The sequence below is a fragment of the Felis catus genome, chromosome B1 (assembly GCF_018350175.1).
Source record: "Felis catus isolate Fca126 chromosome B1, F.catus_Fca126_mat1.0, whole genome shotgun sequence".
NCBI classification, from domain to species: Eukaryota; Metazoa; Chordata; class Mammalia; order Carnivora; family Felidae; genus Felis; species Felis catus.
Window position 1 is genome coordinate 17,048,270 of NC_058371.1, and position 20,381 is coordinate 17,068,650.

General features: G+C 45.2%; 1 protein-coding gene and 1 pseudogene across 4 annotated transcripts in view; one reads left to right on the forward strand and one right to left on the reverse strand.

Annotated features, from left to right (window-relative positions):
• CYP4V2 (cytochrome P450 family 4 subfamily V member 2) overlaps positions 1-20,381 on the forward strand; it is a 25,664-nt gene continuing 5,283 nt past the window's right edge. For 3 of the 4 annotated variants that reach the window (XM_023252373.2, XR_006596295.1, XR_006596296.1), the window contains exons 1-9: positions 132-809; positions 6,026-6,138; positions 8,294-8,379; positions 9,426-9,616; positions 10,011-10,080; positions 11,656-11,782; positions 13,209-13,394; positions 15,752-15,854; positions 20,193-20,327. In XM_023252373.2, the coding sequence (XP_023108141.2) occupies positions 596-809; positions 6,026-6,138; positions 8,294-8,379; positions 9,426-9,616; positions 10,011-10,080; positions 11,656-11,782; positions 13,209-13,394; positions 15,752-15,854; positions 20,193-20,327 (1,225 nt within the window). In that variant the 5' untranslated portion in view covers positions 132-595. Of the gene's footprint in view, positions 810-6,025; positions 6,139-8,293; positions 8,380-9,425; positions 9,617-10,010; positions 10,081-11,655; positions 11,783-13,208; positions 13,395-15,751; positions 15,855-20,192; positions 20,328-20,381 lie in introns of all 4 variants that reach the window. The other variant, XM_045055236.1, reaches the window with a different exon arrangement.
• Positions 16,717-20,170, reverse strand: LOC102902016 (annotated as a pseudogene).

A 20,381-nucleotide genomic window follows, 5' to 3' on the forward strand; every position in this document is an offset into this window, starting at 1 on the left:
CAATGTTCAAATAGCCGGTTCTCTGTAGCTGCGGTTCTCCCGTGCCTGACCAGCAGCGGGAACCTTAAACCCAAAGCCCTGCCCCGCCCTGGCCACACGCAGCTGCCTCAAATTCCACCCCCATTCGTCTCCTCCCCACTCAAGTGCCTTCACTTACATTCAGCCACACCCCATAGCAGCTGGGAGCTGTGTTCCCCTCTGTCAGTTTCCGCTGGACCAAACACGGAGGCCGGAGTGCGTGGCTGTAGGTTTGTGCCCAGCGCAGTAACAACCCGGCTGCTGCTGTTTGGGGAGCCTGGGAGGCTCCAGCCTAGTCCCGAGGCCCAGGGCGGCCGCCGCAGGGAGAAGCCCCGGTCTCCGGGTCCCCGCCGTAGGGAGGCCGGGCCTGTCTCCTGCCGGAGGAGGAAGAAGCGAGCGGCCCGGGCGCCACCTCTTTCCCCTTGGGGGAGGGCGCTGGCATGGCCGCGGCTCGGGGGCTCCCGGAGTCCCGGAACTCCTCCCAGGACCGGCGCACTTGAACTCCGGGAGTTGGCCCAGCACCTCGCCCCGCCGTCCTGCCAGTCTCCGTCCCAGTGCGGAGCGGCCGGCCGGCGCGATGCTGGCGCTGTGGCTGGTGGGCCTGGGGCAGAAGCTGCTGATCTGGGGCGCGCTGGGCGCCGTCTCCGTGGCGGGAGCCACTCTTCTCCTGAGCCTCCTGCAGATGGTGGCGAGGTGCGCGAGTCAATGGCAGCAGATGAGGGGCCTCCCCACGTTGCCCGGCTGCTACCCCTTGGTGGGACACACGCTGATGATGAAGCCAGAGGGGAAAGGTAAGAGACGCGGGGGCCGGTGGGCTTCCTAGCCTGCGCGGACCCGCCAGCAGGAAGGCCCAGGGTGCAGGAGCTTCCCCGCCCCCCCCCCCCCCCCCCCCACCTACCTCCCCCCTACCCGCTCCGGGCTCAGCCGGTCCGCACCTGCTCCCCGCCAGCCCCCCTTCTCATCAGCCTAGAGCACCACGACTTGAGGGCCGCTTTGGAGAAACAAGAATCTGTCCCCTGCTGGAGAGTGGGTTCCCAGTTCTATCCGGTTTGCCCTTACGACCCCTGATAAAATTGCTCCTGCCTCTGTTTCACATCAATTTTTTCTTTATGTATAGGCTGGAACGCAGTATGTGTAAGCTGTCCTTCTTCCTCTCCTCTTCTTTTCCCACTTGGGAGCTGTTCCTATCTCTAAACACTGCCTGTGTTCTCTCTTGGCTGTTAAAGCCTAAAAGCAGAAACTTCTCTGGAGCAGGGAATGCACCTGAAAACAGTCCCATCATCCTCCACCCACCCACTGCCCTCCGAAAATCAGGGACTAGAGATTTCATCTGAGGCTCCCCTCCCTCCCCGCATCACAAGATTTGACCACAACTTTCTAGCCTTCTTGACCTTCTTATTTTTAGTTCTTTTAAGGAGGTTAGGTAATAACAGCAAACTACGAGGGCAGGGCCGCCTGGCAAACTTAACACACCAGGTTTTAAAAGCCTTATTTATGAAACAGTGCATTGTTTTTGGTTTTTGTGTGTTTGTTTCTTGTTTTTGTTAGGTTTCATGGATGAGGGGAAAAATCACTGTGAGTGAGAAAGTTCTCAGAAGCACCTGGTTTTACAGTCGCCCATCAGAGACAGTGAATTAGATCTTAGCACTCCGTTTTCATGGGTGTGCAAATGGGGATACCCAGGGTTCAAAAGATTTGCCCCCAAATGACAGGTTCTAAAATGAGCCTAGGACCACAATCCAGTTTCGCCTCCGATTAATTGTAAATAGCAGTTTTACAAGTTGAACATTAACTCCAAAACTTGAGGTATTATTTCTTTTCTAGCTCTCCCCTCCCCCCACCCCTAACCCTCATGCTGTCACTGCATCCCCACAGAAATAGATAAGGCCTCATGGGGCGGGAGTGACCTGGGGGGGTGTTTATCAAAATATCGGAAATGTTCCCTGGCAGAAGAAATCTAAGTTAACCTTTCACCAATTAAACATCAGTGTGACTAATGTTACAAGTTATCCAATACCGCATCTAGATGTCCGAGCGTCGTGTTGGTAGAAATCATCTAGGTTGATACTAAGAGCAGAGCTAACCTCTCCTTCTACCCTGAGACTTTATAGCATTAAAGAGTCACTGTGTCGATATATAGGGCTTCCATTTCCCAGCAAGAAATAATATGCTTAAGAAGTCTCATCATGGTCTTTTGGGAATTTATTCTAAACATTGAAATCTCTAGTGAATGAGACCTGTTTCAAAAGAAACTTGTGACTCGATTGGACTATTTAAAGCAAGGCTCCCTGGAGTTACTTTCTAAGTGAAAAGAGTGACAACATACTGGCTTTGACGAAGGGACTTTTTAATCCATCCACAAGTACTGGGTTTTGGCATCAGGCAAAGCTTTGCTCCGTTTCCGGCTTTGCAACCGAGTTGTTTTAATTTGAGGAGTTGTTTAAAACTCTCTAAAGGGGGGGCGCCTGGGTGGCGCAGTCGGTTAGGCGTCCGACTTCGGCCAGGTCACGATCTCGCGATCCGTGAGTTCGAGCCCCGCGTCGGGCTCTGGGCTGATGGTGGCTCAGAGCCTGGAGCCTGTTTCCGATTCTGTGTCTCCCTCTCTCTCTGCCCCTCCCCCGTTCATGCTCTGTCTCTCTCTGTCCCCAAAATAAATAAACGTTGAAAAAAAAAATTTAAAACTCTCTAAAGGGAAAAGAGCGAGAGGAGAACTACGGCAACGGCCAGAAGACATTGAACAAAATGGCAGTATCGATAATTACTTGAAATGTAAATAGACTGAATCCTCCAATAAGAACACATAGTGTGGCTGCATGGATAGGAAAACAAGACCCATTTTTTTTTTTAATTTTTTTTTCAATGTTTATTTATTTTTGGGACAGAGAGAGACAGAGCATGAACGGGGGAGGGGCAGAGAGAGAGGGAGACACAGAATCAGAAACAGGCTCCAGGTTCCGAGCCATCAGCCCAGAGCCCGACGCGGGGCTCGAACTCACGGACCGCGAGATCGTGACCTGGCTGAAGTCGGACGCTTAACCGACTGCGCCACCCAGGCGCCCCAACAAGACCCATTTTTATGCTGCTTACAAGAGACTCGCTTCAGACGTAAGGACACACACGGACTGAAAGCGAAGGGTTGGAAAACGATGTTTCATGCAAATGGAAACCGAAAGAAAACTGGGAAGCTACCCTTACACCAGACAAAATAGAGTTTAAAACGATGACTGAAATCAAAGACCAACAGCGTATTCATGATAATAAAGGGGTCAATCCAATAAGAAGATACGGCATTTATAAATGTAAATGTACCCAACACAGAAGTACCAAGATGTGTGAAGCCAATATTAAAATTTTCTTAGAGTTTTTACCCTTAACTTGTAAGTTAATTGTATGACAGTTATTTTAAGGATTAAATTCAATGCATGCTATTTCCAGATCGCTGTCTAGAGCTCGGTTAGAGTAAGTTCCCTAATTGTCAGTCAAACACGGGGCCCTCCCTGGTGCCCAACATCGGGCTAAACAAAGTGGCTGGTGTCAGAATAGTCCAAGATACGTTGCTTGTTCTCATTGACCTTGTCTCTTAGGCAGGAGGCTGTGTTTCTGATTTTGTGGCCACTGTTCAAACTCCAGCCTCGATAATCTCACCTGGAGTTCTGCCCTTGACTTTCCATTGGCGTTTCAAGCCAATTTCTTGCTTTTTTAGTCCATTATGTCAACACCTGCCTGCCCTAACTGTTCTCTGATATCGGACCTGTTACCTTCCAACCACAGGCTCAGATTTCCCTGTCTCCTCTATCAGGTCACACAAGGCAGGAAGTTATCGTGAGACATGGCATTCTGACACCGTTGACTTGACCCAGCTCTTCTCGAAGCAATTTTGACAACCATTTAGACCAGGCGACATTTGAAAGCGATATGGCGTAATGGTCAAGATGGAGCACTGTAGTGTCTTACCGCCTTAAGTACAAAGCCAGGTTCCATCATTTACTCTCTGTGATAGTGGGCAAGTTTCGTCAATTGTGACAGTAATCATGCCTTTCATTTAACTATGGTGAGGCGTAAAAGACAGTGCATCAAAAACACTAACTCTAGCTCAGACATAGAATAACTTGCTGCTGTAGGGGCGCCTGGGTGGCTCAGTCGGTTAAGCGTCCGACTTCGGCTCAGGTCACGATCTCACGGTCCGTGAGTTCGAGCCCCGCGTCGGGCTCTGTGCTGACTGCTCAGAGCCTGGAGCCCGTTTCAGATTCTGTCTCCCTCTCTCTCTGACCCTCCCCTGTTCATGCTCTGTCTCTCTCTGTCTCAAAAATAAATAAAAACATTTTTAAAAAATTTTTAAAAAAAAAGAATAACTTGCTGCTGTAAAGGAATAGGACATAATGGATGTTAGCTCTTTTAGGATAATTATTACTAGGTTTCGATGTGCTGAAACCTGCAAACACTTAAAAAAGTCATTACTATGTATTTAGTATTATATGGAGTGGACATCCGTGAGCTCCTGTCCTATTGCACTGTGCACAACCTGACCTGGGATTGGGTGAAGCCTGGGATCGGGTGAAGTTTAATGATGGATGAAGAGCAGGGATGGGCCGAGCCGGCGCACGTTATCGACACTGAAAAAGTGCTGAAAAGTTGAATAGTTTGTTTTTTTATGCCATATCAGTTTGTCCCTGGTGCCCACATTCCCATGTCGAAACAACTCTGTCAAAGTACCTTAAGTACCGTAGTAGTAGCCTCACAGTGAGGTTGAAATTAGCCTTGCTGTTGTCAATCAGGCTTTCCCTTTGCCCAGGAGAAGCCCTGCATCCACATCTGCCTACCCGCTAGCCTGCCTCTCCTCACCCCTCCCTAGCTGGATTTTCCCAGCAGTGGAAGGAGGCTTCTGGTCCATTTCCTAACATGTAATCACTTGGCCAGCTGGGACTCAAATCCTCCCTTAACCTCATCTTGTTTGACTTGTGTTCCGAAAACATGCCTCACCTTTGCCAGGTTTTTCTCTGTGGCCTGGACCCTGTGTCTCAATTCTTCGGTCACCTGCTGTCATTTGTTTCTACCCAGATGGCACTCATCGACATGGCATTTCTTCACTGAGAATTTTGCAATGGCTTGATCTCTCCTGAGGCCATGCTGCATTCCCCAGACAGGGGCTTCGTGGATTTCAACACGGAAAGTGTTGACTCCCGAGTTGTCCACACTACTTTGATGCGGGAGTTGGGATTGATGGTCACCATTTCCCCAAACCTGATGCAAACGCCAGCCAGAAAGCGCAGCCAATGCCCCTAACCCTGGCGGCATCGAACTCCAGCTTTTTCCCCACCCCCAGCGGCTTCCTGTGGCCCCAATATACCCGGGTGATTCACAGATCTCACACACCCTGGTGTTACTGTCCTAAAATACGATTCCAGTCTTGCCAATCCTCATCAGAAACTGCCAATGAGTGTATAAAAGCAAATCAAACCCTCCAGTGCTCCAATCTCCCCTCCCGATGATATCACCCCATCTAATGTGGTGGCTGCACCTACAGGGAATTTCCAGAGTTTCATGCTTCTGCTTTGCTGTTTCTGCTGCTTGGTTGACATTCTCTCTCGACTCCTCCTTCCCCTTTTCTGCCTATAAAAATACAACTCATGTTTTAATGCTCGAATACCATCTCCTTCATGAATTTTTTTTTTTTCAGTCCTGTCCATGAGGACCAGTAACTCCTCAGACCTAAACTTCTATCTTAGCAACCGTTTTGTTTTGTCTGGTATTACAGAAGTGACCATCTCCCATAGTTAGCAGCTCCCTGAGAGCAGGGATCGGGTCCTTTGGAGGTACACGTTTCTTGTACATTATCTTACTCATAATTAAGTTACCCTCACAATTCAGTCATTATAGCCTTTAACAGGGACAGTGTGGTAGACCTCGAAGATGTGAGAGACTTGGCAAATATTAAATGACTTGCCCAAAGTAAGCAACCCAAAAGGCACAATAAGAAACTCACTTAAAATTAAATCTCTCCTCCCAGAATTTTTTCAGCAGCTAATTTGTTACACAGAAGAATATCGGCATTTTCCAGTGCTGAAACTCTGGCTTGGACCAGTACCACTCTTGGCCATTTATAATGCAGAAAACGTGGAGGTGAGTGTGTGGGAAATAGGATCACTTTTCCACTGTATATTCGATGGTGTGAGAGTCTCATCCAAATAAAGATAGCAAAAATGTTCTTACATGAAAAAAAAAAATTTGTTTGAACATTTATTTATTTTTGAGAGACGGAGCACAAGTGGGGGAGGAGCAGAGGAAGAAGGAGACACAGAATCCGAAGCAGGCTCCAGGCTCTGAGCCATCAGCACAGAGCCCGACGCGGGGCTTGAACTCACGAACTATGTGCCCGTGACCTGAACCGAAGTCGGATGCTCAACCTACTGAGCCACCCTGGCGCCCCAAAAATGTTCTTACATTTAATTGAATTTAGTATATTGAGCATTTCACTAAATATTTTTGGCTATGTGGGTACCATTTAATGCTTTCCAGATATGGTGTAAATATGGGGGGTGGGTAGTAGCCTCTAGATGTCTGTGCGCATTTGATATCAAGTCTAATACATTCTCCTTTTTTGAAAAGTCTACACAAGGATACAGTTTTATAGAGCCACAAATAGGTTATTCCACAAGGTGAGCACATGTTACCTGCCAGACATTGTTCTCTCAGTCTAAAAATATAAGACTAATAAAGTATGAGTGTTTCTCTCAAGATGCTCTGAGTCTCCTATCCATTACAAAGGTATTACTCCAAGTTAATTTTCTTAAAAAAGAATGCTCATCTGATATTGATAGGGCAGATATCATTAATCCATGCTGTTGAAATTGGGAGTATAGGGGCGCCTGGGTGGCGCAGTCGGTTAAGCGTCCGACTTCGGCCAGGTCACGATCTCGCGGTCCGTGAGTTCGAGCCCCGCGTCGGGATGGCTCAGAGCCTGGAACCTGTTTCCGATTCTGTGTCTCCCTCTCTCTCTGCCCCTCCCCCATTCATGCTCTGTCTCTCTCTGTCCCAAAGATAAATAAACGTTGAAAAAAAAATTTAAAAAAAAAAGAAATTGGGAGTATACTCCCAAAGTGTACGTTTTACTTATCATTATGACTCTGGGGAGACTATCTTGTGGTTTGATGAGCAAAGGATTTGGGTCAGGGAGTAAAAATGGGGTAAGCAGGGTTTCTTTGCATGGAACAAAATGAAAAACAGAATTTCCTAGGCGATGGCGCTCGGATATGTCTTTCTTAGATATTGCCGTGAAAACGTGTGCTTCCTCTTGTACCGAACTGTAGCAGCCTGGTTCCGAGTAGATAATGAGGAGACAGGCATAGGATTTCAGCCATGGCTGACTTGGTGTGAGCAGGCGTGATATGTGTGGGTGGAGATCTATCCAGAATGCAGGACTGGAACAACGAGCCCAGGCAGCACTTTGTGCTCAGACCTAAATGCTCATCCTTTCTACCTCACTTGGATTCCGGGGGGTCTAATCATACTCAGGGCCTTCAGCGTTGCCTACATGCTGGGGACACTCAAATATGCACTTCTAGTTCAAGTCCTAGCCTGAGCATCTCACCTACCTGCTTTCAGACCATAGCGACTTGAATGTCTCCAAGTCAACATGCCCACAAATGAACTTGTGACTTTTATCTTCCTAGACATGGTCATCCTTGGATTCACCTAGCTCCTCTCCCCCGTCCCCCTACCCACAGTCAATGACTCCTCTTGGTTCCTAGTTCATGGTAGGAGCCAGGGTATCGTCTTGGACATTTTCCTTTCTCTCAACTCCACTTGGTCCCCAAGACCGAATGACACTTGGATGTTCAACACTCTACTTGACTTTTTTAGAGGCACAGGAATAAAAATGAATCGCAGAGAAATAGTAGTTACGAGACATTACTTTAAAAAGGAGTGTTCTGGGCACCTGGATGGCTCGGTGAAGCATTTGGCTTCGGCTCGGTTCATGGTCTCATGCTTCATGAGTTCGAGTCCCGAATCAGGCTCTCTGCTGTCAGCACAGAGCCCACTTCAGATCCTCTGTCTCCCTCTCTTTCTGCCTCTCCCCTGCTTTTGTGTGTGTGTGTGTGTGTGTGTGTGTGTGTGTGTGTATGTGTGTATGCACGCTCTCTTTCTCAAAAATAAATACACATCAAGAAAAAAAAGATAAGATGCTAAATTTTGTTAAAAGGTGGTCCTGTACTCTTACAATTGAAATTATTTTGATATCTATATATCTCTCAATTTTTTTTTCCCTCTTTCCAAGGTAATTTTAAGTAGTTCAAGTCAAATTGACAAATCCTGTGTGTACAAGTTCCTCGAACCATGGCTTGGCCTGGGACTCCTTACCAGGTACGTCGTCGTCACTTTGTAAAGCCGTCTCGTAGGATCAGTTACTTCTCTTGGTAACTTGTGATGTCAGGAATTGGCACAAAGTAATCTTCCCATCCCGAGACTGTGCTACCAGGAAGCTGGGGAGAAGCTGGAAGGAAAGGACTGGAGAACACTGGGCTCTGACGGACAGGAGTCCAGCGTGGATGGTAACCTGTAGCCATGGTACTCGGTAATGGTGATGACCAGTGTCCTGAGAAGACTCAGGTCCTGGTGTGTGAATGGAGTAAAGGACAGGAGCGTTTGGAACAGGCAAAGCTTGAAAATCCAGTGAAAAGGGCAGTCAGCCCCAGCCAAGTATAGGGAGCACAAAAACCTCAGTCCTGGGGCTGGCGTCCAAAAATAGGACTCCATCCTCTGCGAGAGGGCCTACCAAGAGAGAGGCGGGACCCTTGTGGGTCTGTGAAGAATGTGAAGAGAATAGAGATCAAAGGAGAATCACAGACCATCAGGATCATCTGAGGACTAAGGTAGTAATCGAGGGGAGGCAAAATATTCTAACTTAGAAACTCAGAAATTGAGACAAATTCTTCCATTTGTTAAGTTTTATGAGGGCTCCTTTCAATACGACCCAATTTGGGGCGCCTGGGTGGCGCAGTCGGTTAAGCGTCCGACTTCAGCCAGGTCACGATCTCGCGGTCCGTGAGTTCGAGCCCCGCGTCGGGCTCTGGGCTGATGGCTCGGAGCCTGGAGCCTGTTTCCGATTCTGCGTCTCCCTCTCTCTCTGCCCCTCCCCCGTTCATGCTCTGTCTCTCTCTGTCCCAAAAATAAATAAACACGTTGAAAAAAAAATTAAAATAAATAAATAAATAAATAAATAAATACGACCCAATTTAGAAAAAGATCTGAAATACCCACATTCTGTGACTATATATGAGTCTTTGTCATTCTGACCAAAGCACGTGAGAGCCTATAGATTCAGCTGTTTTGGGAGAATTTTGTTGAACTGGCTAAATTTACACTCTGTTTCTCCTCTTTTATTTGTAACCATGTATTGTTATTTCTAGTACTGGAAACAAGTGGCGATCTAGGAGAAAATTGTTAACACCCACTTTCCATTTTACAATTCTGGAAGATTTCTTAGATGTCATGAATGAACAAGCAAACGTATTGGTTAATAAGCTTGAAAGACATGTTAACCAAGAAGCCTTTAACTGCTTTTTTTACATCACTCTTTGTGCCTTAGATATAATTTGTGGTAAGTCTCAATGATTTGTTCCTAAAGGTACGGTGTAGCGTAGACTGGCCCACACAGAAACTAACATTCCATTGGGAAGGCCAAGGAGGGGATTGGAAAGGCTCCTGGATTGTTCAGGATGGTCCCGTTGCTCAGCCGCCTGAGAAGCAGCAGCCTCTGCTAAGGCTTTGGGGAGGACTGTCACAGAGCCAACATGCCAGGAAGGTCAAAGGGAAGGAAGCAACAGCAGCGGGAACAGGGAACAGAAGGTACAAGAGAAAAGGGGGAGAGAACAATGGCAAAACCTACAAGAACCGAGCAGGACCTACGTCTTCTTTTTAAGGGGTGGTCACTGGAAAATGAACACAGGATAGGTGATGGAATTGAATGGTTGCTTCTTGCCTCTCTTGTACAGAAACAGCCATGGGGAAGAACATTGGCGCTCAAAGTAATGATGATTCCGAGTACGTCCATGCAATTTATAGGTAAACGAAGTCCTTTGGATTGTCTTTAAAATGGTTCTTGCTTAGGGCTTTGAAAAGGATTGCTGATAATTTGTGAGTGTCTTTTTCATTGTTTCAAAAGGAAACTTTATACTGAAATTAACCCAGTCGTTTAAGCATGTGTTTGAGCGGTAGACGAACGGTTTTGTAAATGATAACACACCCAGATGATGCCGTAAGTTAAAACGATTATTTTATAATATGTTGAGGGATTACATTATGACACTAAGTGCTAAAGGCAAAACCAGATTTTTGGTATGATAACCACCAGGTATAAAGAATTATTTATAGAAGGAGGGGCACCTGGGTGGCTCAGTCAGTTAAGCGTCTGACTCTTGATTTCCGCTCAGGTCATGATCTCACGGTTTGTGAGTTCGAGCCCTGCATCAGGCTCTGCACTGACAGAGCAGAGCCTGCTCGGGATTCTCTCTCTCTCCCTCTCTCTCTGCCCCTCCCCCATTTGCTCTCTCCCTCTCTCAAAATAAATGAGTAAACATTTGAAAAACACGATTTATAGGAAGAAAACACTGGAAGGCACTATACCAAAATATCAGTTGCGGTTATTACTGTTTGTGTGCGTGCGTCTCTTTTTCTTACTGTGTTTTTTCTTTTTGTGGCTGGTCATTCTCCTTTCCCATATTTTCTGCTGAGTATGTATTATTTTTTCATGGAAATCATCCATTTTTACCTTGAAACTGGCTGGCAGTTATTCAGCTATTAAGAGTCAGGGCCAGGATTTGATCTGACACATCCTATCTTGAAGTTCAGTACTCATTTCACCTTATTTTAATAAATGCGTGCTGAGCGTCTATAACCTGCCATCCACTGCACTAGTCCTGACTACTTGTATCGCCTCACACAAATAGGAAGAAAGCAGGGACACACACCCTGAAACAGATGAATGTAAACATAAATTCTAATAATTGCTTAGAAAGAAACGACCAAGTTGACATTAGAGAGGGAGAGAGGGCTACGTCCTACGGGTGAGTGGTCAGCAAGAGCCTCTCTAAAGAATTGGTGTCTAAGCCCGTCTCGAAGGAGGAGATCACGCTAGAGGTCTGGCTGCTATCTTGCCGGACATGACAAGGGAGGCCCTCGGGACAGCTGTGTGACACATGGGTATTCAGCGAGCACTTCTCTGCAGAAGGGGAGGACCAGTTGCTTTTCTGTCACTCCGGAGGCGTGATTAAGCAAATGAGTGCATATTAAAAACTGGCAGATTTCATCCCAGTGGGTGATCCCAGAGCCACAGCGGCCTTGGGAGGTCAGGAACTCTTTCTGGAGAAGGAGAAGCAGGCCTCAGGTGCCCATCTAGTCCAGATGTGTTATAACAAATTCTTCCTTCTGCTAATGAAACCATTAAAATGTTAAGCTTCCCTGGACGTGTAAAAGCCCGTGCATTCATTGTTGAGCATGAAGCACAGGGCTCTTAGTGGCCTTTCGGATAAGTCCTCCTCATTCCTGTAGATTTCCCTCGTTAAGAGCAGGCATTGAATAGGTGCTGAGGAAAGAGACGTTTCCGGTGTATCGGCTACCGTATTTTTATCCCATTGACAGGATGAGTGATTTGATATCTCGAAGAATGAGGATGCCGTGGCTCTGGCTTGACTTTTTGTTTTTTATGTGTAAAGAAGGATGGGAACACAAAAGGAACCTGAAGATCCTACATAATTTTACCAATAAGGTAAGTCCTCAATTCATTTTTTTAGTGCGGTATAATATAAAAATTTGCCCTTAGAGCCGTTTTCAATGTCCAGTTTGGGGGGCTTTAAGTACATTCAAATTGCTATGCAACCATTGCTACTATCCATTTCTAGGACTTAAAAAAATTTTGTTTTAATGTTTATTTTTGAGAGAGGTACAAACAGAGCACGAGAGGGGGAGGGGCAGAGAGAGAGGGAGTCACAGAATCTGAAGCAGGCTCCAGGCTCTGAGCACTCAACACAGAGCCTGATGCGGGGCTCGAACCCATGAGCCGTGAGACCATGACCTGAGGCGAAGTCAGATCCTTAACCGAATGAGCCACCCAGGCGCCCCATAGGACTTTTTTAAGTCCAAGATTTTTGTGCTTTTGTTAGTATCCTCAGTGTAGGACCATGAAGCCTGAGTCTCATAGAATTTGAATTGAATAATGGAAAAAAGTAGGCAACCTGATTACATTTCAATGTATTTAGTAATTTTTTTAACGTTTTTATTTATTTTTGAGACAGAGAGAGACAGAACAGGAACAGGGGAGGGGCAGAGAGAGAGAGGGAGACACAGAATCTGAAGCAGGCTCCAGGTTCCGAGCTGTCAGCACAGAGCCTGACGTGGGGCTCGAACTCACGGAGTGTGAGATCGTGACCTGAGCTGAAGTCGGATGCTTAACCGACTGAGCTACCCGGGCGCGCTTTAGTAAATATTAATTAAGCAGTTGCTAAGTGCTAAAACTTTGCCAAGTGTTAGAGATATAGTAATGAGTAAGACACGTATGTTCCCTACTCTAAAGTAGGTTAGTTTAGTAAGGGAGTTTATTAAAATGGCAAAATGAGGTATGAGCTATGAATATTTATTAACAAACAAGGTGCTATGTTAAAAGAACATAGAGACAAGTATTATGAGGGTCTTCTGGAAGATGTTCGTATTAGACAGTAGTTTTCAAAGGCAAAGGGCCTTTCTAGTATCATTTTAACTTAGAAAAGATTAAAATTAACTGGATGTTCCTATTTCCAATTCAAAAATTACAAAGCGATCGTGATGTTGTTTTGGATATAGGATGCCAGTCTGTGTTAAAGATGCAGATAGGGCAATCAACCAGGCTGTAGGAGAACTCTAGGGTACCATCTAGTAGACCGTTACACCCCATTGGAAAGTCTGTGAAAACGGCACTTGAAAATTCTGAAGCTGTCTGACAATTAAATTCATGTTTACAAGTCTTATCAAAGAATGCCATAAAATGTTAACAGGCAGCTTGACTATATTTTTACAAGAGCCTAAGTTGTGATTGAGATAGCAAGGATAGGACAGGTTTAGAAAAAAGAAGTTAAAGAAGCTGGGATATTTGCACAGGAGAGTGTATTGTTAGATTATAACAAATTCCAGATCAAAGCATATGATGGTTTAAATCACAGGTCATCTCTGAACGGGCCAAGGAACTGAAGAGAGACGAAGAACATAGAAGCGGTGACAAGGACTCTTCCCCCTCCAAGAATAAACGCAGGGCTTTTCTTGACTTGCTTTTAAATGTGACTGATGATGAAGGGAACAAGCTAAGTCACGAAGAGGTTCGAGAAGAAGTGGACACTTTCATGTTTGAGGTATTGTATATCATCATGTTATTTTCAGGTATCATTAAATAAATTCCAGCTATTTTTTTAGAATCTATAACATTATTTTTTTTAAGTGTAATGAAATTTTTAAGTAGCTTCATAGAGCTAAGGAAGGGTCATCAGGCTAGCATTAAAATTTACACAATTTAAGAACCTGATTAAGTATCAGGTCAACTTCCGTGTTCAGAAAAACCTTTGAGTCATGGTGGGTACGGCATAGACACATTTTTTTTTTCCCCTCAAGAAGATCCAAAGTCTGTCAGACTTTTCCAAGAAGAGCGGCCAACAATTGCTGTGTTCTTTTTAGTCTGTGAAACCCACTAGTCTGTTTCTTCACTACGTCCTTTGAAAGAAGCCCGTTTGCTTCCTGCCTCTACCAATGAGTCCTTAGCTACTGCCCTGAGCTGCCCTACCTTAGAAAGAGAACAAGAGCCACTCCATGGACAATTTAACCAGTTTGAGATTCTAAAAAAAAAAAAAAAAAAAAAAAGATTTCCGGTCTTCCAGTAATAATAGTAATAATAAAAGATGCAGTTTTTGACCAAGAGAATTCTAACTGTATTAAATATCACAAGGGGTGAGTCTCTCAGTATATGTGGATTGGCAGATAGAGATAAAGAAATGGTTTTTTTAAGCACCGCGTGGTAATATATTGGAAGCGGAGGAGAGCAAAAGGCATCCACCATTTCCGATGGCTCAGCACATGCTCACGGGTGTGTTAGCTGACCCCCCGGGGCCGTCTAGATGCAGTGCTAGAGCACCTCCGTCCTTTTGTCCCGAGGGAGGTCGGTCTGTGTCCTGTAGCTGAAAGTGGGTCGCGTTAAGCATCTGTAGGCTGGAGCTCTCCTCCCGGCTCTGTGCTCACTGGCCCTGTGAGATGCTTCCAATCATCCCCGATCTCTGTCATCGCTTTCCTATGTGTACGACAGAGAGATGGGCTAGGGCAGTGATTTTTAAACTTCTTTTTTTAAGCAGAGCGCTTTACCGGAAAGAAATTTTATGTGGAAAATGGACACCCACGGAGCTAAAAAGTGGAGAGGTGTTAAGCACGTAGGCTCTGGGGCCAGATCCCCTGCCATAAGCTGTCCTAGAGGTGTAACCTTGGGCACCTCATCGAGCCTTTCTGGGCCTCGGTGTCCTCATTGTTCGAGCACGGGCCTCACGGATTAGATGAATGATGTTTTCAAGTGTACCAACAATTGTGCCCAGGAAGCATACCGTAGATCTTGGCTATTATTATTTGATGTTGAAGTGGGGAGACCTTCTCACATCTCCACCCTGTATGCACACACATGCGCACACACACGTACATGCATATAAGTGCACACACATGCATACAACTGCACACACATGCATACAAGTGCACACACATGCATTGTCATGCGTGCACCTACACGTACACATACATACGTGTATAGGGCATGCAAACATCCCTCTCACCTTCGTGAAGACAACCAGCCTGATGATCTTTTTCTTCCAGTTTTAACAGTCTGAAATTCTACATTTTTTTTCTCCTTTGCATCAAATAGGCATACCACAAACTATCACGTCGTGACCTAACGTGACATCCTCCATAACGTGGATGCAGGCTCTTGGGGCCATGCCTTTAACTGCCTGGGAGCCAGTCATTACATATGAAGGTTTTTACCCCTACCCCCTCCCAGCAGCACGCTCCTGTGAATTCCGTGCTTAGTTTCGCTCTGGGTAGCAGATAAAATGGGAAGCTCTGTCTCGGTATTTGATCTCTAAAATGTGAATTATAGTACCAAGTATTTCATGAAGCTCTGGGGAAGAACAGTCATGTTAGTTTCTGCACCTAGTTAGTGCTTAGTGTTTTGCCTAGAACTTGGCAAAATTAAATGAAGCTGTTAATCAACTTCTTGCCCTGGAGAATTACTCAGAACTGCATATGTACTCCCTGGGTACATACCCATACTCAGTGGGTAAAGCCTACCTTGCAAATAGGGGAAGTGGAGAAGTACAGTTCTGGCAAGTTGGCTCAGAAAAGCCAGACTTCCTCCCCTCGCCCCACCCCCCCCACCCCACCCCCGCTTCAAAACTGTCTGGCCTACCCCGTTCCTTGGAACGCCTGCCCCCTTATCAGCACAGCTGAGCCACTTCTTACCAAGTAGACAGCTCCATGTCATGGTCAAGTGTCCGTCTACGCAGGAAGGGATTGTTTTATAGGTTTGTTTGTCACCAAGGTGAGATGCTGTATGGGATTAATTTGTTATGTTCTGGAGTCAGATTGCAACTGTCAGATCCAATTCAAAATGGGGTCATCCTGTCCGATCTTCTCGATATAGCTCTACTCTTTAAGCCATTGTTTCTTCTCACCTTTGTAGGGCCATGACACGACTGCAGCAGCAATAAACTGGTCCTTATATCTATTGGGTTCTTACCCAGAAGTCCAGAAACACGTGGACAGTGAACTGGAGGAAGTGTTTGGTATGTTTGGCCCCAACATTAGCGGCTCTTGGGGTCCCACGTCCGCCGAAACAGATGCCATTCATGCTCATTCAGGATGTGCTGTAGGACCTGTTGTAAAGTCAGTGTAATAAGCAGGAAGCCTCCCTTATGGGATCCCTTCCAGTACTGTCTCCTTTGCAAGGCCTCCCCTGTTCACTTACAGGCATTGGCCAACCACCTGGCGTGTGACTGCCCTAGGCTAGACACTGGGGGTGCGTAGATAAATGCTACTGTCTCCAAGGACCTCACTGCTTACTAGATGAACCAGCTATTGTCCATAAAGTATGGAGTCCTGGCTGTGCACTTGAGTGATAAGAAGAAGGTGATATTTGGGAGCAGTGGGGAGCAGGTGAGAGGGAATCTAGGAGAGCTGTTTCCCATAGGATTGCATATGGCCACAAATGAGAGGAAAGTTGGGTGAAGCGGAGAGGCCATCCTTTCTTTTTTTTTTTTTAATTTATTATTTTTTATTTTTTTTAATATGAAATTTATTGTCAAACTGGTTTCCATACAACACCCAGTGCTCATCCCAAAAGGAGCCCTCTTCAATACCCATCCCCCTCCCCCCCCCCACCCCCCATCAACCCTCAGTTTGTTCTCTGTTCATAAGAGTCTCTTATGCTTTGGCTCCCTCTCTAACCTTTTTTTTTTTCTTCCCGTCCCCCATGGACTTCTGCTAAGTTTCTCAGGATCCACATAAGAGTGAAAACATATGGTATATGTCTTTCTCTGTAGGACTTATTTCACTTAGCATCACACTCTCCAGTTCCAAGGCCATTATTTCTATTACACAACCAGCAATCAACAGGTGAGGAGTCCTAGGCTGAGGTCAATAGGGATGTCACAGAGTCTCAGTCTTGCTCTTTTTTTCTCTCTGTTCTTCACCATCTTGGCTTTTGTGCCCTTGATTGTTGTTGGAGGTCTCGTGTGTATCTTCAAGACGAAAAGGAAGGGGAGGAGGGGATGAAGGATGTATTAGTTTCCTGTGCCTTCTGTAATACACTCTACAAGCTGGGTGGCTTAAAACAGCAGAAATTTATTTTTTTCACAGTTCTGAGCACCAGAAATCCAAGATCAGTATTGCTGAGCCGAAGTCAATGTGTCGGTGGGGTTGTACTCCTCCTGGAAGCTCTAGGAGAGAATCTGTTCCTTCCCACTTCTGGTGGCCACCAGCCTATCCCTTGGTTTATGGCCACATCACTCAAATCTCAGCTTCTATTTTCATACCCCCTTCTCTTCACTCTGTGTGTGTGTGTGTGTGTGTGTGTGTGTGTGTGTGTGTGTGTGTGTGTCTGTGTGTGTCTGTGTGTGTCTGTGTAATCTCTCTCATCCTCTCCTATAAAGACATTTGTGATGGCATTCGGAGCCCAGATGAATAATCCAAAATAATCTCCCCGTTTTTATATCATTAACTGAATCAAATCTGTAAAGGTACCTTTTCCCCAAATAAGGTAATATTCACCGGTTCCAGGGATTAGTACCTGACATATATAGGAGCCATTACCAGCCGACCACACAGAGGCTATGCATTGTGCCATCAACTTTATCCTTTGTTGAATCACACATCACGTGGCTCCCATAGCTGGAAGGAGAAAATGAAAGATTGGGTCGACCGGCCAACAAAATGGTGTCTCTTCATAGAGAAGTGGGGAAGGAAAAAGCAGGAGTGGGAAGACATTCTAGAAAGAGGAGAACCAGATGGACAATGGCACAGAAATGGAAAAGTTTGGAGGACAGTAGCGAATTGTGAGGGGCAGCTAGAATTTAACACATGTGGTACAATGTATTGAGAGATGAGGTTGGACAAGTAGTTTTGAGTTCGGATTGTGTGAGGCCTAGACATCTCAAGAAGGAAGACTTTATTTTGTAGACTGGAGGCAATCTTAACTTTTTGGCTCTGTTTCTATCGTCATTTTATTTATTTTTTTTCTGTATTGATTTTAATTCTCTCATATTGCCTGTGGTGAGTAAACTTGGTTTTTCAGAAGCTCACAAGTGTTTTTGGAACACGTTCACGTTTCGTAACCTCTACGGTGTCCAGCTCGGTGCTGTTGTACTTTTTGCTGTTGATCTCACGTGATTAAAGCATCATTATTAGTAGATGGCTTATTTGGCCACTTCTCATGTTTTCTACTGATTGCCCCTCACTTTTTCTTCTATCCCCAGTATTAGTTCTAAAATTTCATGAGCAACTCATCTTTGGGTATTGAGTTGCAGGTATAAATTCCTCTTGTTACACATAAAATTAACCATTTATCGGTGTGTATTTAGTTTTATTGTAACAAAGCCACTTGTGCCCTGTTCATGTTTAAAGTCAAGCATCATCTTTTCCCTCCAGTGAAACAAAAAGAAAATTTAAAAATAAACAGGAACAAAATTACAATAGAGAATGTCAATCCCAAATACGGTCTTACAGGCTCGCCGGGTCTCCCATGGAGCGGTAGGGCTCAAGGCACTAGGAGAGAATTTTATTTCTAAAGTGTCATGTTAAACTATAAAGATTTCCATTAAACATCACAATTAAACATGGCTGAAGGAGAAGCCATGTTGTCAAGATGCCCACTTCACCGACCCAAACATCTGAAACCCACCCTTCCCTGATCTAGAAATGCATTTTTTTAAAAATTAAAACCAAGAGAAAGTAACCAGATACGTTTTGGTAAATGCTAACTGTGTCCATAATCACGTAGAGACACAAAGTAATCTCTGAGCCCAGTACTGAGGAAAGGGAGGAAAAGAGCTAGAATTCTAGGCACTCCCACGTGGGGCCCGGGCACCCACCAGCTTCCAGCAGAGCTAAGACAGCTGAAGGTTTTTCTTTTTTCCCCATGTGTTGTTTATATGAAGTTTTGGTTGAGACCGAAAAAGATAAGAATGAATTAAGAACAGAAAATGGTAGAGTTTCTCTTCCTACTGTATTATGCTCAAGGTATTGCCCCCCGCCCCCCATCCCAATAAGTTGAGAATCATTGTGTAAAGGAGGAGAAAGAGACTTCAAGAACAGCATGGCTGAGTACAAGGGGGCTGGAGAAAATTAAGACAGGAGATTGGAATCCATCATCATTCTATTCTTCATTAGTGTGTTCTCCTCGTCCTCCACCACCACCACCACCACCACCACCACCACCACCACCACCCCCTTCTCCATCGTCCATGGCAGGAACCAAGTAGTATTGCAATGGGTTTTACCAAACATCATCTTAGACGTCCCTTCCTAACTCATCTGTACCTGCATCAAGATGGCCAGTAAGCCAGAGAAAGAAGCTCCCTGGTTCCTCATGCTCCCTTTCCTATGGCTTTATTTTGCATTTGACGTGAATGTTTTATCCAGTCCTTTCCGATTCCCATTGGATTTCAGTAGATTTTGAAGATGTATCACGCTCTCATCTAGATGAAATTCTTTGGAGAGAACTTTGTTTTTGAAGGAAGGGTTTTTATCAAAGTGAACATCTGTTCCATAACCTGATTTAATATCTTCCAAATCGGTCACTTCAGCTCTGGTCAGATAATGCAATGCCTCTTTGTCTTCCTCTCCAAGGAATACAGATCTGTGGATGGCTGTTACCCCAACTGTTGTTACCCCAGAATTTGGGATCTTGGCAATCATTTCCAGCTTGCTTTGAAAACATGCTCAGTGGCGTTTGTTATATTTCTGTTCTACTTTCGAAATCTCTCCACTGGCTTGTTCCTTAAGTCCGTCTGTACTGATTTCATTCCAGCTGTTCCTTGCTATTCTCATTCTTCCTTTGGCAAGTCCAGGGAGGTTGATGTCTCTTCTGGCCAGAAGGCAAGACCATCTTAGTTTCTTTGTTGGACACAGGAGCAAAAGGCGATTAGGGGCCATGCTGTGGGGAAAGTCCAAGAATCTGGCTCAAGAGAAGACGCACATCTGGAAGCTCTGAGAACTCAAAATTAACCATTTTAAAGTAGATGAGTTCGTACATTCACGGTGTTGCACCACTTTTACTCTAATTCCAAAGCATGTTCAGCACCCCAAAAGGAAACCCTGCACCGTTAATCAGCCACATCCCATTCCCTCTTCCTCCAGCCCCTGTCTCTGTCAGCCTCTCTGTCTCTGTAGATATACCTGTTCTGAGCCCTTCCTATAAATTCAATCATTCGGTACGTGGCCTTTTGTGTCTTGTTTCTTTCACTTAACACGTTGTCTAATTTTATTTTGATTATGTATAATATTATAAATCCTACTTTGGCTGTAGGTATTTAACATCCGGTGCTTGGATTAATTCCTTGTTGATGTCCCGTTCCCCAAGCCCATATGGTTCTTTCATGGTCATCTCGTCTATTTACTTTGATCAGGGAAGTCTGATCGTCCTGCTACCGTAGAAGACCTGAAGAAACTTAGATACCTGGAATGTGTCATTAAGGAGAGCCTCCGCCTTTTTCCTTCTGTCCCCTTATTTGCCCGTAATCTTACTGAAGATTGTGAAGTTGGTAAGAACTCTATGATTAGAATAATAGGGAAGATCGATTTTTTTTTAACATCTG